The 19232-nt window shown below is 34.1% G+C and overlaps 1 protein-coding gene across 1 annotated transcript in view; it reads left to right on the forward strand.

Moving 5' to 3' along the window:
* The window catches only part of LOC129796981 (apoptosis-stimulating of p53 protein 2), a 98384-nt gene continuing 79152 nt past the window's right edge, over positions 1 to 19232 (forward strand). Inside the window, exons 1-2 of the mRNA XM_055839175.1 lie at positions 1 to 845; positions 7509 to 7554. Coding sequence (XP_055695150.1) covers positions 7525 to 7554 — 30 coding nt within the window. The 5' untranslated portion in view covers positions 1 to 845; positions 7509 to 7524. The remainder of the gene's footprint in view (positions 846 to 7508; positions 7555 to 19232) is intronic.

Below are 19232 nucleotides of genomic sequence, written 5' to 3' on the forward strand. Positions count from 1 at the left end.
AGCTTCCATCCAACCGAACACGGAGCCGCCAGCACAGTCAAACTCCGTCGTAACGGTTTGTTGTGCGCAAGAAAAAGCTGTGCAATTGACTTTCTCAGCGAAACTTTTGTGTGTGAAAACCGAGCATAACGTTGGAGTTGTGAGAATTTTCACCTCTAAAATAGTGCCGCATGTGTGAAAATTGTACGAAAAATCGACATTCCCTTGGCTGAAATCAAGGAAAAAGTGTGTTGACGGAATTTTAGTTCGCGTGTGTGCAAAAAGTGATTAATCGATTTGTTGTGTGCCGAAGCAGAGGTTTCTTAAAACGTCATCGAATCGTGCTCACCTGAGACGGTGAATGCTCCCAGAATTATTTAAGTGAAGTGATTTCCCATTCTAAGCGGTATCCATCTAAATTTTTGCCCTCATCCCAACCGTGAGCTCCGTGAGCTCACAACATCATTGTGATCGAATTGTTCTACATACCATGAAGAATTGTCCACGAGTCTCGCGACTTTTCCAGGCAGTTTAAAATTAAAACACAGAAATTTTAAAATAGGAATTTAATTTATTCCCATTTTTTTGTAGTTATATGCGTATTTACCTGTGTATGATTAGTGAAGTGGTATTGGTGTGCGCGAAAAAGAGCATTTTTCGAGTGAAAAGTTGAGTTTTGTTCCAAGCGAAGTATTTTTTTCTTCTTCGTAAATTAAACAATATTGGATTACGGTGAAACGAGACGGCGATAGTTTAGTGATCGTCAGGCAGAGAATTTATACGGATTTAGAGAATACAGACACACATCCATCGGTGAGAGAAGTTACGGAAAAGTAGCGAGACACCAACACAGCATCTAAGAAGAGGTAAAAATCTTTTCTCACAAATTTCTTCCACTACTTTACCTGGGTTGCATATCTATCTCTTTTTCGCCACGAAAGAACAAGTTTTGAGAGGAAAAAGTCGTTGGATAAATTCAAAAAGTGCAAACAATTGCGCACACTGATCTTGTTGCGCGATCTTTGCGAGATCCTCTCCTCCTCTGTTTTCAACTCATCCGCGTCGTCGTCGTTGTCGTGATTTCTTCACTTCATTCCAGTCGCGTTCTTGTATCCTCACATCCTCAGCTATTTCAAAGTTAAACTTTTCGGAGGAATGTCAAGAAGGTGGAAGAATACAGGATCGTTTATCACTTTTTTTTTCAGTATTCGCGACATTTTCCAACAAGAATTATTTAGTTAACACTTTCACTTATAAGAGAAACGTAGGTGTCTCTATAAATGTATTTGCCTGATGAAGGATAAAAAGTACCAAACTGTCACAAGAAATAAAATGATGGGATTTCTTTATTTTTTTTATCTCTACCTACCTCAAACTTCGTAGTTATCTCAATATGCTATTTTCATAATAAGTCGCTCAATGAGATATAAATGGCTTATGTTGATGATGACTAATGTTGATAACGATATAAGTAAAGATTGCTGTGAGTTTATTTAGTGGCATTTATACATAACTAAATATGTCAATAAATCAAGACGATCGTCGCGATCGAAAATAAAAGAATTGAGCGACTTGCATTCTGAAAGCAATGTTGAGAACTTGCTGGAGCCATGAGAAATGAGTTCCAGAAGCCAGAGTGGTGGTGAGATGGCAAAACAACCACACATGATTGGAGCCTGTTGATGACGATGCGACCAACTTTATAAAATGTAAACACTTTTAAGCCTCACTGATTTCTCACACAACTATACGCGAATTTGTTCTATTTTTTCAACCATATATTAGCAAATTTATTTTAAAAGGTATAACTTGTACCCGTTATTTCGACGGTAAAAAATTATACACAAAAATACTCTTAAAATACCATTTAAAATATGTTCTCAAATCCATTGATTAAATCATATAATAAATCAATATGATAACATTTTTCAAAGGAATTTAAGCGTGTCTCCATGGGAAAACTCCTCATTCGAGGAAGCACGCGTGACTCATATGCCATCTTTTAAAAATCATAAAAAAAGCATTAAAAAATCGCCGGGGCGACTTTTTTTTCCTACTGGGATTAGTTGGAAATAATCAGCGAATATTATCCCCAAAAATTCACACATTGACGTCACCATTGTGTTTTGTTTCTTCAAATATTTGAAACATATGCGCTGATGTTTCCTTGGTGATTCATGCATTCTCTAGCCTCTTCAGCTATTTTCGAGTCCTTTTCAATCTTCTAGAAGATTATGGATATCCTGATTATTTCTTCGAATGTAAGTTTGGCTCATGTGCCAATGAATGAACTCCTTAAAAATTCCATAAAATCATTGACTTTTATTTTGAACTTCCTCGGGAATTTATTGTTCATTTCACTTAAAATATTTTGGTTTGGCGGCATACTAGGAATGTGGAAACTATCGGGTCATTTTTATCGCTAAATAAAATACCCATCGTACAAAGTAGGAGAGACCGTGGCTAAATGAGTCAATTTGGATTAAATACATTTTCGTTGTTCTTTCAGTCAGTAAACTTTTTATAGAAAAAAAATTCCCTATAATTGGGTGACTCATTTAGTACGCCGGACTTTCTGTTTAATTTCTCAAATATAAATTGCAATAAAATCGCAAGAATGCGGAGCACCTTTTTGGTTGAATGAGATAGCATTGTTGTCTTTCACGCGTTGTGTGGGATGATAAGAAGAGTCAAATATAAATATTCTTCTGTTTGTGAGCACTGTAGTAGATGTTATCTAATCTTTCCATATCATACGTATATTCTATGCTGGTGTATCACCTGCAGAGTATAATAATCAAAATACACTAAATATTATTTTTCTTTTAAAAATTTCTTGTGGTAGTGAAGTCGGAAAATTATTTTAAAAAATTAATATTTGAAGGAAAATGAGGAATTACCATTATTGTCAAAATATTTTTTCATCAATATTATTAATTATTTGATTATTTTTTAACAATTTTTGATAATTCGTTTCTATATTTTCCGTTATTATTGGACCTTCCCTTAAGTACATACTGAAAAATGCAGAGGTCGGTTTTAAAGGCTTTTATAACTTAAGTAAATGAAATTAATTTATGAAATTCAAAATGTTGTGGAAGGAGTTATCATCATTACCCACCTTATAAGCATTTTTGTGTTAATAAATTTGAACTAATTGGTTTACTATCCAAGGAAAGATCTCATTTGAACACTGAGTGCCTTATTTCGTGAGAAAGCATGCCTTTTTGTTTGTAAAATTAGTTGGATCATTTGGACCTTGTGGATAGAATTTAGTTTACAATAAAAACAACTTAATGACCCTAAAATTAGATCACGAAAACAATAAAATTACTCGTCCGATAAGACAACCACTTGAGCTGAAGATTATTTTGTGAGATCAAGAATATCACGCAAAAAATATATTAAGATTTTTCCTTTCGATATTGTAATTAAATTAATTTAATGAATAAAGGTTAAAGAAATATTTACAATTCATTGATTGCGAACACATCGTATTGAATATTTCTCATACTATGTCAAACTAATTATATGCAAACTGAACCAGTTTGTATGACTTTTATTGATTTTTATGTTATCTGGTATTGGGAACACATATGCTGAGCGAAAAGTAAGTTACATAAAATACAATGTATGATAGTCAGTTATCTTATGATAAATCTAAATCTTTTGCTAAGCACAGTCTCAGTGATAAAATCAGAAAAGTAAAAAATAAGTGCGATGAGATAGGAAAGATAAGAACATAATTTGTGTGAATATAGTTTAACCCAATACATATTTTCGGTGATATCTGTTATGTTGCGAAAAAATTCCTGTTTGTTTTAGCTTTTCTATTTTATTTTATTAAGCAAAATTTTCCTTAACTTTAACCATTGTATTTTGTAATGAAGAAGATACGAGTAAGACAATACACAAACATTACAACTTGCTGTAAAGTAAAGCAAAATGTATTACATATATGTGGATAAATCTCTGAGAAATCGTTCTCAGGTCAAGAGATCTTTTGTTTTTTTTGCTTGTAAATACCAAAGTTACAAACACAGATTAATTCTCTTTTCCATTTTTGTTCTTATTTCTTTTCTTTCCATACTGATGCATAATAGATTGCTTTTGCAAATTCACCAAATAATTGTTTATATTCAATATCTATTGTGTCCTCTAGTAGATATGTTTGTATATAATAGCACTATGCTACAAGATCACAGAAATAGCAAACAAGATCACGGCAAAAAATTCAAGATCAGTGAAAAACTGCGAGGAACTTGCAGTGGAATTCATAAAGTTATCGCTGTGTGAGAAAGAATAGAGAGGAGAAAACTTCAAGGAATTGCTATGAAATTTCTTTTTTTTCCTATCCGTGATCTTCAAAAATTGCGGGAAAATTATTTGATTAATTTGTTTTTTCCACGATTACTTAATTATGTACAATTTTCTGGCTAATTTTGAAGCTTTTTGTGAATATGTAGGATCATCAGCATGTGAGGTAATCAAAGAATATTTCAACACTTTAGAGTGGTGTTAAAATTATGTACATATACATAGATAGGCTATAATAAAATAATTCGCCATTTTAAAAAGTAAGGAATTGCGAGGGATTATTTTGAGCTATGATTTCTTGACCTTGGATTTGAGAAACCTGTTATGCTCTTATAATACATTGGAATTTTACGCTAATTTAAAAGCCGTCTTGATAGCGTTAATGATAAAGAGTAAATTTATAGGTTGAGCTCTTGCGGTCAGAAGGTGAGTTGGAAAGTGCGAAACATGAGAGGTGAAGAGTGCTCAAAAACCACAAAATTCCTTCATTTTTGCGCGCAAATATGCTGACTTTTGAGTGAGTTCTTGGTGGTTATTTGGTATTTTTTGTCGTCCTGTGGCATTTTAAATTATTTCTTCGCAATACACCGCCAAAAATAATATTATGGTATTTATTGAAAATTGTGTACAAAGAGGACGCGGAGTTACCATTTTAAGAAATATACGCAATCACTTCGACACTTGTGTTACATACAAGATCTTTTGAAAAAAAGACGATGAAAAAAAAATACATTGAATGCCTGAACTACACACTATCGACTGAGGTTGGTGTAGAAGGGCGAGATGATAGAGTAAGAAACGAGAGGAGACCTTGAAGATTATGTGAAAAGGAAAAAAATCATTTCGAAATTCATTGGGTATACAAAAGTGGCGACAAAGAGAGAAACCCGAGAATGATCGTGCGATGATCTGAGACTCCCCAAGATGGGGAGTCACACATATAGGTAACCCAACACATTGTCAGAAAATCTTTTCCAATTGGCCATTGAAGCTGATCAAATATTGTGATTTCGCTTGGAATTCTTACGTGAAAGACAGTGTGGATGAAAGTTCTACGATGGAATTTGATTCAGAAAGTCTACTTGACTAACATACATAGATATCATACCTATATATACTGGAGTAATATACCGTTAAGCCCACAAAAGCTCGTCCATCGTGGATCAAAATGAAGAAGACTTGCAGAAGACCGCCACAGTTGTGATTTAATCTACTCTGCAGCTGTTTTTTACTCATTTTATCTTCACCTGGATCGTACAGGTACAATTGTATATATTTATGTTGCTGACACCTAAGTCTTCTAATATATGTTTGAGTACCTACAGCATCTATCTATCGTTGGTTGCTGCTCCTATGTTATGTTTCTTTATAAATCTTGACAAAAAGGAATATAGAGTTTGTAAGATTGTAGCAAAAATTGATCTCTTCATTAGTCATATAAATTCATTCCTATTGTATGTAGTGTATGTACATAAAACCGACCTTTACAGCCGGTGCACGGGTATATAGTGAATTTCATACAGAGCGTTCCATTAAGAAAAATGAAGGTTAAGAATGAAATTTTCTATCGGTCTTCGCACCTATGAGATGATCTCCACTAAATATTTCATCGTATAATTTTTGTATTCATTTGACCTTCTTCGTGTGGAGATAGAAGAGACTGTACGTATAAAAAAGACCATGAATTCCTCACCACATTTTGTGTGTGTGCCTCAGAATAATTCCTCTAATGACTTCCCATTTGAAAATTTACTATTCATTACAAATTGCTTTTTTATCCGAAAAAATTCCCACACACAGAGTCACAGTAATTCCTTAACAGCAGTACAATTTTATTTATTTCCTTTTTATCGTCTTTATTTTGGTTTATATTTTCTTAGAGTATACCAGTGCGTGAGTGAGTGTTCTTCGATAGAACAAAAATTTACGCATCTTCTTAGTAATATTTGAGAGAAATAACTATAGAGAAGAACTCAGAATGGTAATAATGAAAAAAAGTCATTTTTTCTTACACCCACAGTAATCATTGAATGCATTCTTTGTCTATAATCTCTTGGCACCATCCAACAATAAATATTTGCAATTGAGAATTTTCCTCTCGAAAAAAAAAAACTTTAATTACCTGCAAATCGATTCAAACCGATTCAAATTGATTTAATTCGTTGTTCATGGATTTCGTCAAAATTAAGGAAAAGGGTTTTTCTTTCTTGGTAATGAATGAGATCTCACGATGGGACTAAATAAAGAAAATATTCTACTTTTCGAATTGATATATAAACATAATGTAACGTTCTTCACGGAGCATAGAAAAATTGCGAAAAGCGCAAAAAAGTCAATTGTACTGCGCAACATATAAACTTGTTTGGTATTTCTTCTTTATGCTTTTTTATGCTGACCATGCTTCCACCATTGACTCTATTTGGTAATTATTGAATCATTTACCGCGAGACCCCCGATTCGTACATCAGAAAATTATTCAATGACTGGCTTTTCCGGTCAATGAGATCTCTTTTTTTGGTGTCGAATTCTGCAATTTAATTTGCAAGAGTGAGAGGAAATGTGAGAAACCGATTAAAAGTTTATGAATCTTTCGCTCGTTGTCCGGTGTGGACTCTCATTTCTTGCTTCCCTGAAAGCTTCATATAAGAAAAAAAAACAAGCAATTTGTAAATCTGTTGAGTTCACTCAGCGAAATTTTTAATGAGCCTGAACAGAGACTGTTCACTTTGCCATGTCTGCATCACATATGTTCCAGTTTTGTCCGTGACTTAATTTGTTGAAACATATATTGTTTAGTTAATAAAGTATCTTGACTTTTCGAAGTAAATGATTCGATTTTATTGGCAAAAACTTCTTTTAGTTGCTACAACTGGAAAAAATGGAAAAAAAAAGTAGACCTAATTTTCCTTTATTTGCAATTTTATTTAGACCTCAGCATTCTCAAAATTCTTTTACACATTTTATATGAAGCTTAGGTGTGCGTTTTTTAATTAATAGAATTCAATATCGAAGGAAAATATATTTAAAAAAAGAAACAAATCTTTAATACATTTTTTCAGCTTTTAATTTACTCTCGAATTGTATTGACTTGCTACGTGTTGCTTATGTGACAAAAAATGCCATAAACTCAGAGGTTTTTTATGGTTGTGACTAAAGAACTAAAAAAAAATAAACATTTATGTACTTATGCATTGCTTTTTTCTCTCTTCTAGGCGATCGCGTCATGGTATGAAGGAGCCGAACCACTTTGACGAAATTGTGAGTGTTTTTCAATGTTTTATAAATATTTCCCTTTTGTTGTTTCCCTTTCCCAATACTTTCTTTCACTATAATCTATATTATACACAACCATAAATATGTACAAACAACCGGCTATATAGCGCAATGGAGTATAGTAGTTTCAAATGGATTTAACTTTAATTTATTCTTTGATTGATGATGATGACTCAATTTTCATTGAATTTATTATGAACTGGAGCGACATAATAAGTTGAATCTAAAAGAAAAATCTTGCCAAAGTCAATCATAACGCGTCCAGTTATAAGAGTTGGTGTCCCACAACGTTTAGAAGTTTGTTTATGCGTTGTAATGCGATTTGTGAGCAGAATTAGTAGACTTTGATTTTTTTGTGAAATTCGGCAATTTGGTGGATAAAAATGGTCATATCTTTGGTTCTATAAGACCTACAGACATTTTTTGACTAGTTTTGGAAAGGTATTAAAACAGGCTATAAATTGAGATAAATTTCAATAATTTTCAAGGTCACCTCCAGAACACAAAATGAAGATTTTTTGTTTTACAAGAACATTTTTTGGCATTTTTCGTCTTGAAGAAATGGTTTTAGAAGTTTTTGATGTTCTAGAAAGTTGTAGAGTTTTGCAAAACCTTTAATTTGATACTAAGATGAGCAAAATCGGACAAACCGTTCAAGCGATATGGCTCTTAAAACTTTTCAAATTCAAGAATTTTTCAAATCTTCTAAACGGCGACATAGATTTTTTTCATTTTCGGACTGAAGAAAGATATTGAGTCAGGCTACAACATATCAAAATTTAAAGGAAAACGATAACAGATGTTGGGAGATATGGCCCCTTAAAGTTAGGCAATTTTTGTTTTTATTTTTAGCGCCTCTTGCGGATGTTTTTGAAACTTGAAATGTTCTAGACAGTTGTAGGGCTTCCCAATACCTTTCATTTGATACCAAGATGGTCAAAATCGGTCAAGCCGTTCTCGAGTTATATCGAAAAAACACTTTTTGCTTTAGGCCGCCATATTTGCTAAACCGCTTGACCGATTTTCAAGTATGAATTGTTGATGAAAACGTCTCACTGAGCCCTACAACATACTAAAATTTCAGACCTCTACCTATAAGGGAAGTGGTTGACGGTATTTCAAAATGGCGGACGGCGGCCATCTTGGATTTTGAAAATGCGAAAAAATGAAATTTTACACCCACATTTCTATAGAAAACTTTAAATCCGAAGTCTCTATCTGTTACCGTTCTCGAGCTATAAGGCAAAGTTTGGGCGACCGGCAGGACGGCCGGCAGGCCGGCAGGCCGGCCGGCCGGATCAAAAATTTTCCACCACCATTTTCGTTATGTGGGATGTCTAAAACGTTCTCATACCAAGTTTGAGCCCGATCTGAGGTGGTCGGTTTTTCCGACGATTACAATACTTGGTGTTCGCCACGAAGTGGAACACCAACTAATAATCACAAGAAAAATGTACTGGTAAGCTGACCAAGCTTACGAGAGCTGTGTTTCTTTCAGTGTACCAATTTTGTGAGAGCAAACTAGAACGCGAATTTGTTTAAATACATGCAAAATCGGGAAAAGTTGAAAAGTCATCCCCCAAGAAATCTTTAAAACGCCATATCTCGGGAACGGCTCCATAGATTTTCGAGTTTGAGCTATCGTTGGAAAGGTCTTAACCTCAACTATAATATATTAAAATATGAAGTAAATCGATAATGGCATTTTCGAAATATTCGAGTTCGAAATTTTCGAAAATTTTGATTTTGACTTTAGCGCCTCTCGCGGTCATTTTTCGAAGTTGCAATGTTCTAGACATTTGTAAGGCTTCACGAAACCTTTCATTTGCACTTGAGTTGATCAAAATCGGACTTGTAGAACCCGAGATATGACATGCCAACTTTGGAAGGCTATATCTCGAGAACGGAGACATAGATTTTCTTCATTTTTGGCATGGAGCTAGACAATATGGTCAGCTATAACATATCAAAAAATGAAGCAAATCGATAATGGCGTTTTCGAGATATTAATCGAAAACTCATCGAAAATTTTGTTTTTGATTTTTGGCCCCCTAGCGGTCACTTTTGAAACTTCGGATGTTCTAGAGAGTTGTAGGGTTTGTTGAGATCTTTCATTTGACCCCGGGTTGATCAAAATCGGTCAAGCCGTTTTCGAGTTATGGTCGATTTTCGATGAAAAATTGTGGCGGCCATATTGACTAAACGGCTTGACCGATTTTCGAAAATGAGGTATCGTTGGAAAGGTATTGATGGCCCCTACAACATATAAAAATTTCAGATTTTTAGCTATTACAGGGGCTGAGATATAGCCAAAACAAAATTTTGAGGTTATTCAAAATGGCGGACGCGGGGGTGGGGGGTAAAATTTGACGTCATAATCTGACGTCTTCCAGTCGACTTTTAAACTTTGCCGTTTACCGCAAGTCTCTATCTATTACCGTTCTCTTGCAATTTAGCGTTGTACTACGGACGGACGGACGGCCGGACGGACGGCCGGAAAAAAAATTTTTTGGCGCATACGTTTTTTGGAATGTGGGGACCCTAATTCGTGCTCATCCCAAGTTTGAGCCCGATCTGACGACTTTCGATTTTGCTCGGTACACAAAAGCTGTGTCTGAAAGAAACACAGCTAAAATCTTTCGGAGAAATATTCATTAATGTATTCACTTCTTGAGCTTATATGTGATTATATTGATTGTTTTATGCAACATGTATATTATGCAACCTAAACGAAAAAGTCAATGGAATTATCTTGAAACACGAATTTCTTTACAAAGCACACGATTTTCGTCCAAATCTCAATCATGCAGAGTGAAGAGGCTATATGAGGCTGAATGTGTATATGTAATGTCAAATTGATCCATTGTTGATGATTGTGATCAATTTTCATAATTATCTGCTTTGGCAATGGACACAAAACATATTTATCTGTTTTCTATTGTTTTATTGTTTTACATACATACCAGACACATAAATATCACCCACTACAGGTTTAATGATTTCATATAAAAGCCAAAATTGTTAAAAAAAAAAACTAATTTAATTTTTTTTGAAGTAGTCTTGGGTTTCTTTTCTTCAAGAAAAGAATTATATATTTTTGCAAGGATAAAGTTTCTTTAGCTGTGATAAAAAAAGGAAAGCAGTAAAAGCATCAAAAAGAGCTTTGGTATTTCAATGTAATTAGGACATAGCGGTTAAGGGGTGATAAAAGAGAAAATTATACAATTTCTGTGTTATTTAGAAGTATAAGGAGCCCCCACCCGTCCCACTGAAAAGTTGTCTAACATTGTCCATTGAGACTTTAAGAACTTTTCTACATTTTCTCCTGTGGGGATATAATTAATCCCAAATAATAAATTTAGGGGTTGCCGGTAGAACAAATAACGTGCAAAAAGGTGCGTGTTGAGCACATTTTGTCGTTCGTGTCTTTTTCAGAGCTTTTTCACTTCACCTAAAAGCACCCATCTAGCTCTCCTATACACCTCTGCTGGTGGAAATGTTAGGTCGTAATATTATGATAATAGCACCAAAATTTCACACGGTGAGTCTCATCTTACGACTTTCCCTCTCACTGACCATTTTTCATTAATTTTACTCCAACTTTTTCTCATTTGAAAAATTTCGTCTAGTGCTTACCTTTTGCACAGATAAAGTACCTACCGCAATTAATGACAAAACCATGTGATTTTGTGGAGCAAATTCGGCGAGAAATCGTGTATTAGTTAGACAAATGACTTGAGTAAAGTTTACTGATTGGAAGTGAATTGGGTGAAAATTGTAGAATTCCACCAAAGTTTATTTAACTAAATTTTCCACATGAGTTTATGAGATAATTTCTTCGCTATATATGTATATACAAACCAGTAGGAATGTTGTGAATTTTATTTGCTTATTAAAACCCACCTCAATTGTTGACTTTATGCGTTACTAATTTCATTGTGATTGATGACTAAAGATTGTATTCCCATGGCGGCACTTTCCACCAAGAAGCTGATCTACTTTGAAGTTGCAAAAGGTATATTAGTAGCGGAAATCATATCTTGTGGGTAATAGCAAACTCCCTCTTTCCCCAAACCATAACTGCATGGTTTTTATCCCTCCTATGCCATTTCTAAACCACAGCTACACGTATAGGTGTATATTGCAACATCCATGTGCTTTATCATTCGATACGCTGCAATGAAGCGTTGCACGCCGCTAATCACATTGGAATCTTTTCTATGTGCATTTTCCTTTCTCACTATTCTACCCAGGGAATTTCACATTTTACCATGACCATTATAGCGACCGTTATATTGCGAATAGTTTCAATTTTCCGTGTCTTTTGCACACTGTGTTTGACATCCTCTGTTAAACATTTGTCAAAAGGAGGTTTCGCATTCTTTCTATATGCATTTTGTGGAACGTTGTACCTACATAATATATAAATTTACTCATTCAATCTCAATTTGTAACAATTTCAAGTGCTTCTATTCACCAACAACCAGGGGGATCCAAGAAAAAAACTATATTGAAAAATATTTCATTTGTTCTTTCCTTTTATATTTTTAATTTAATTTTTTTTCAACTTCGTTCTGGAATTCAGGGCGTTATGTGCAATAAAAAATAAGAAAATATTAATTAAAACTGTCAACCCGCTAATACAGGTTGCCATAAATTAATAGGTAACCCAATGATTCTACTCTATATAAATAATACATGAACGTTTTACCAAAGTTCATCGTGCTCTATTATTTTATTAAACAATAGTTTATACTTCGTAAATTGCATTGGTAAACCCCTTGCTATATATTCCACATTGCGGTCAGTGCAAATGGTCTGTGTTGGCAATCTGAAGAACGTTGAAATGATAATTCATGAGTGATGAGGATCTCACAGAGTGTGGAGGATAATCTCCATGGAAGTGACATTTATACTAAATTGCTGCACAACAATGCTGTACTGGATTAATTTTCCACATGATTTCTCTTTATGCAACCAAAGAGGTATACATAGATGTGAATAGTATTCTCATGGAATTGCCTATGATGCTTTCTACTCTATAGCCTATACGAAAAAGGGAGTTTGTGCTTTATTCTTTTGCATAAGTTTTTCGCTATTTCTTCTCTTTTGCCTTCCCTTTATTTCTACATACATATATGTATACCACATAGAATTTTCAATTGCACCCGACCACCCATAGCCATGGGATTAGTATCCGCGCGGATGTAATGTATTTTGTTTCTCAGTAGCGCGTCCTTTTTCCAACAGTACTCGACAAAACCACAAATTGAGTCAATTTCGTTTGAGAATGAGTAGAAAATTAAATAAATCCCCCACTAAAACACTGTGGATGGAAAAGAGTATGGGTGACTCAATAAGAGGTTAAATTATGAGGGTGGTTTTCTGAACACCACTCCTCCATGTCATCCCCAGAGAAAGATATTTGTGGCTGTAACACGTTCAAATGAGCCCCAATTGAGGGGATAAAATTTAAGAGAGCTTTCACTTTAATACCATCCATACACACTCTAGAATATTCCTCTCAATATTTGATGAGATTGTATGCTCCATCGGGGAGCCCTTCTCGTGGCGAGAGGCCAAAGGGGAAAAATAGAATTCCACTGGGGTTGAGTAGATCACGAGGAGGATTTTATAACTGAGCCTGGTGATTTTTTTTTGTTGTTGCTTCTCTTTTTGGGGACTTTGAGATTCTATTTAATCACATTCCTTCAGTGTTGGTGATTTTCTAAATTAACTTCCCTTCACTTTGAGGGTGCTAAATTTACAATGAAAAGTCAATAATTGCTCCTGCCTGAAATTCTCTTATAATCTACACAAGCATAATGCCGCGTCCTTTTGAGCTTTCAGGGAAAATGGAAAGCCATTCACGACGTAAGTTATGTATAGCTCATAGCTTTCAATTCTGATTACAAGCAATTAGTGGTGATTCAGAGAAGCTGTTAAAATGATACAAGGCCATCAAGAGAGGACACTACCAATTCAATTCTTGAACATTTCATTGATTAAATTATTTTGTTGTTGATTTTTATGGACTGATTTTTATGTAATCTGATTCATTTCCAAAAAAGAACCGGTATTTAAGATTTTAAAAGAGAACGAAAAGCTTTTCGTCGTATAAGCTCTTAATTCATTACCATTAACATGAGCGCAGATTTCTCTAACACCACCAAAATAAATAAAAACAAAGTTTACCCTCAGAAATTTTCTCGCTGACACCCACGAGGGATTATTTTGCGAATGGCTTTTTCACTTTTTAGATGTGTGCCTTTTTAGCTGTGATTCTTTTTCTATCTCTATGTAAAATAAAATCAACTTAATAACTTATATAATCGCATGTGTAAAGACAGCGCGGAAAAAAACATATAAAAATCTTGAATAATGGACATTTTGGGAAATAGACCCATCATCCATCTCTCGGTGAATAACTTTTTAATGAATCTTTCATCATTAATGCAAACTATTATGAATACTATGTGGCAAAAAACGAATTAACTCAACAAACTAATTTTCAACATTTTCTGAATTATTGTGAGTGTGGTCTTTTTGTGAGTATATGGCAAATAAATTTCGCACATGAATTGATTGATTTAATTGAACTTTTAAATGAATTCCATGCTGTAATGTTTAATCAATTTTGAAAGTTTTTTGATGAAAAGTTTGAAACAAAGTTGGTTGAAAAGCAGGAGATTTCAAAAAGTGAAAAGGCACTTTATATCCTGGGGTATGTTTGAAATGAATCTCTTGGTTTTATTTGTGCTCGACAACCCTGAAATTGTGTCAATTACACTTTGTTCCACCTCATGATTTTGCATCATTTTCCAGGGAATGGGATACATTCGAGGGGGCTTTTGTCGACACTCTCGTCTAACTTCATTCTTTTGCCGAGGTCAGAAATACGATATTACCGTAACACTGTCCATCTTTACCCATTGTCACCCATCGGGCAGTAATTTCTTGGGGGTCAAAGAGCACAGAAAATTGTTGGGAGCATGTGTTTTTTTTATTTAGTGTAGGTCAGTTCCTCTCTAAAAATGTATCTTGCTTGATTTTGAAATAGCTAGAGCGATAAAAGGAGTGTATTCAATTTAGTATGTGTTAAGCAAACAATTGGGACACGCGTAAGTTTGTACAGAATCTGAAATAAATAAGAAATCACCAAACAGACTTACTATTTTCCACTGAAATCAGTTAGTAAAAGCCGCCAAAGTTTTTCCATTAAAATGCAAAACATGACGTCAGCATAATGTTTGTTTTTGTCTCCTTCAATGTATGAAGCGTTTACTCCAAAAAAACACAATAGTGACGTCATTGTGGTAATTTTTGGCCAAATCTTTGGCAGTTTTTCCTAGCTTATCTCAATGGATAATAGTAACGTCCGGCGATTTTTGATTCCCTTCGATCCTCTACAGTATTACGCGAATCCCGATTGGTGTCCTTCGAATGCAACGTTTTCATATCATGGTGTGGACTCCTTTAACACTTCAATATTTTGTTTTTATTACAGTTTTGTTTGTATAATTACACGTGTACAACTTCAACCACTTAAGTATTTAAATTCCAAGGGGAGAGTTTATTTGGGCTATAAAGTAATGAAAAGTTATATCAATAAAAATTCACAAATTTTATGGGTAAAGTTGGGCAATTTTACGGTATTTTGGTGGTGAGTCAGTATAAAGTTTCACTGTTAATTGAAAATTGTCCACGTCGATGTGGCTTATGGGCGAAAGATATGTATGATGTGCGAAAGCATGGAAATGAGCACGTGAGATCTCCACCCACAGCGACAGTAGTGGAAACCCCATAAATACTATGGGTTTTCACAGTGTTCTCTTCCAGCATGTCACTCGAAATTACACTAGTGAGCCTCTCTTTGTCTAGCTGTAGAAGCCATATAGTCTGTTTAAGCATATGCGAAGAGGATGAGATAAAATAGGGCACCGAACTGACATTTAGCAATAATTCGACATTTGAGGGCATTAACTTCTTCAGTGGAAAAGAAAAACTAATTTTTGCATTAATGTAAAGATTGTCATCCAATCTAAAGAATATGGATTGCTACTATATAATCTTGTGGTAATCACTTACAGCTTTATATTTTTTATGCATCATATATGCACAGTATATACCTATCAAATATGAGCTTTTGCTCTAGCGGGCAAAATGATGGAAATCTTACAAGTTGCTTTTAACAGTTAAATCCAGGAAATGCGGAAAACGATATCTAATCCTATTTCTCGTCTTTTGCACCAAATCAATTTGTTTTTTGTTCAACATCAGCTGCAATTGATTTTCTTTGTGCAGCGTATTATGTGGATGGTTTGTCGTATTCAACGAGAGAATGCCACTGTTACCGTTCTTCGAACACAAATCTCATATCAACAACATTTGATTTGGTGCGATGGAGTAAAGACAAGCGATTCGCTGAGAAATATTATATAAATACATACATATAGGTTTACAACATACTATCCCAAGCACGTGGTGTGTGACATTGCAGAGGGAATCCCAATAAGGAAAACCCCATATCTATAGAGTCCCGTTCGCTATAAGATGAAGTATTCTGTGGGAAATATCAATAGTTTATGCGGTTTATGCAATGTTAATCGTATTGTGAAATAAAAGACCAAATGGTATTTTTTTTCTTTCTACGAAAAAGTGATTACTCTGTATGGTTAAGCCAAAACTGTCAGGGGATGGTTAGGGTGAAAAAAAATTTAATTAATTTTTTTTTAATTAAAGCTCTTTCAATTATTCACTTTATATTTTTTCACATACGTATTCCATATTTTATGCTCTCTCTCTTAACTTTTTAGCTTATTTTTGCCTTATAGATCATTCATATCTGCTCAATCTAATTCTTTGATTTGGGTAAATCCTTTTAAATCTCATATGTTTTTTTTTCTAGAAAAAAATCCTTTTGTCATCCTATCACAAATTCTATGTTTTTTAAATAAATCTTGATTTCTCTAACCTGTGCTCTCTACTGAATTTCATGCCACGTCGAGGAAATATTTCTCTTTGATGAAAGAATTTCAATTCAATCGAAAATTTAGCGCTGTCTTGTTTTTTTGGCACTACAATGAATGTTCTGCTAAGCTGAACTAGGAGCATTTTTGAAGTGAACATACACAAAAATTCACTCTGCAGGAGATAATGTCGGATGTTGGTGGGAAATTAATTTTTGTGGTAGAAGCGGAAAAAATGAGTCTCTTATCGGAAGTTGCTGCTCAAAGAGAAAAATCCTTGGGGCTACCATGCGGGCTCAACCAATTTGGCAACTCCCCAAACATTCTCATACCCTCCTATATAGCCATCATTTTCCAGCAACGTTTTTCTGGTATAAATGTGAATTTTGCAATCTTTCAACGTAAAGAGGTACTGCATTTCATCGCACATGCAAAGTACACTTTAGAGAGAGCTTCATGAAAACAAACTTTAAAGTAAAGCTTGTTTGGGTTGTTATGAAAGCATCAGAGGCAGCAGCAAAGAAAATGGTTAGCGCTTGGCCTTAAGGACCTTTGAGTGCACTTTCTGATAAAATATGGAATATATGTATATACTTACTTGCATATACAGAACATTATTTAAAGGTCCTACTTACTTAGTTTTTGCTGCTTAAATGGAATTTGTAATAAAGTGGAGGGTGTGACAGACAACTTAATCACATGTAAACAGAATACTCACCGCTTTTAATTACACAGCACAATGAAAATTGTGTTTCCAATTAGTTTGTATGGTTTTTATTGAAATTAAAACTTTTCTTGTATAAAATATTCCCCGAATGAACTATTTTTGCTCATTACAAACAATGAGTGTGAAGGGTACCCTTCTGTAGAGTTTCTTACAAGAGGTCATATTTTTAATATATAGCTACAGATCAACCATAATATATATATATTTTTTAAATTCCCTTTAATGCACAAATAAATTTCTAATAACAAATTAATGCTAATTCCAAATTTTCTTGTAATAATAATATTACATGAAACAAAAATCACAGTAGTGACGTCATTGTTCGCATTTTTCATGCCAATTTTTACCGGCCTTTCCCACCTGATACCAGAGAAAAATTTCTTTTGGCGATTTCTGATTCTTTTTTTTTATCCTCTACAAGATCACGTGTAATAAATTGTTTTCTCTAAGAAGTTTTAACATACAAACACGAATAAACTCCTTTGCCCAGAGGGGTTTTATATAAATTGGAAATAAGAACTTTTCACCCGACCTATCATAAATCGTATATTAAAAAAAATATGCATGATATTTCTGCAACACTACTTGAGGTGTTGCTTCTTTCTCTTTCTTTGAACCAAATGTTAGCTTTTCTTTCATTCAATGCGGGAGCATTCGCAATTGAATTGATGAAGAAATCGCAAGCGTACACACCTATATGTATAAATCAGTCTTCCGCTCTGTGTAAATAGGATCGTTTGATTTTCAAAGAGATTTATATATGAAAATTCCTCCGCTATTGAAAATGTCAATCAACCTCTAAGTTTAATGTATGTAATATATGTTTCCTTTCCTCCCATTTCTTAACTTTATTTTCTATCTGTGATTATGTTGAAATTTTATCTCATAGTATATAGTTTGTAATTCAGTAGAGTGAAAATTATTGAGATTGACTTAGATGATAAAGGATCAAAGTTAGAGGAAAGTTAGTGAGAGACTGCAAAATTTGAATAATAAACCATCATATTCAGTAGAACTAAAGATTTGCATAATTTGCATAAAGAATGTTTAAAATTTTTCATATCATTGTCAAACTTTTAAGATGTGTTAAATTTATTTTTTAACTAATTTTCCTGAACTGTTTCGTGATTTTTATCTGTGGTTCACACATCACGATCTGTGAGAGAAGGAAATATCACTGAAATACCGACGAATATGTATGTGATGGATAAAAAAGTGTTGTACTCTCCATATTTGTACAGCTCCGTGATTGATGGATCTCGCATCAGAGTTCATCATCGTCATGTGAGCTTTCTCTTCTTCCATGGGAGATTTTTATAATTCGCACCAAGAGAATTGATTTCACAGTAATTTCCAGACGCAACGCTCAGCGTCTTTTGAAGTGAATTTTGCAAATTTTCGAGATACGCGGCAAAGCTTTGAGCTTCACGTTTGGTGTGGTGGTCATATGAATCCCTTTTATAGTTTCACATTACACACGTTTTCATTCATCTCTTGGCGCCGCATCAACATTGTATGTATGTAGGTGATCTATGTAGGAAATATAACGACGAGATTGACAAAGACATGAGAGGTGAGAGGATCACAATACACAAAAAAAAATGAAAATGATTTGAATAAAATGATCGAGTTTCTCTGATTGATTCTAATCTTTGCTTTTCGGAGGTGAATTTACAACGTGTTGATTCTTAAAACAAAAATATTTTATGATTTTCTCTTCTATTATAGCTATTTCTGAAACAAAGCTCTTTTAGTGTCGCCTTTCTGATTGATGACGGCAATCACCTTTACCTGAGAGATCAATGTAGGAATATTATATTTTGCGTGGTTGACACGCAAATATGTCTTTACTTTTATATTTGAAACAAAAAATCTGTCATAGAAAATCGCATGTAGGACGATATTTCGCAGATAATTTTTTCTAGAGAGAGATTTTATGGCTGCTTAGGTAGTTGAATGACCAAATG

The sequence above is a fragment of the Lutzomyia longipalpis genome, chromosome 1 (genome assembly GCF_024334085.1).
Source record: "Lutzomyia longipalpis isolate SR_M1_2022 chromosome 1, ASM2433408v1".
NCBI classification, from domain to species: Eukaryota; Metazoa; Arthropoda; class Insecta; order Diptera; family Psychodidae; genus Lutzomyia; species Lutzomyia longipalpis.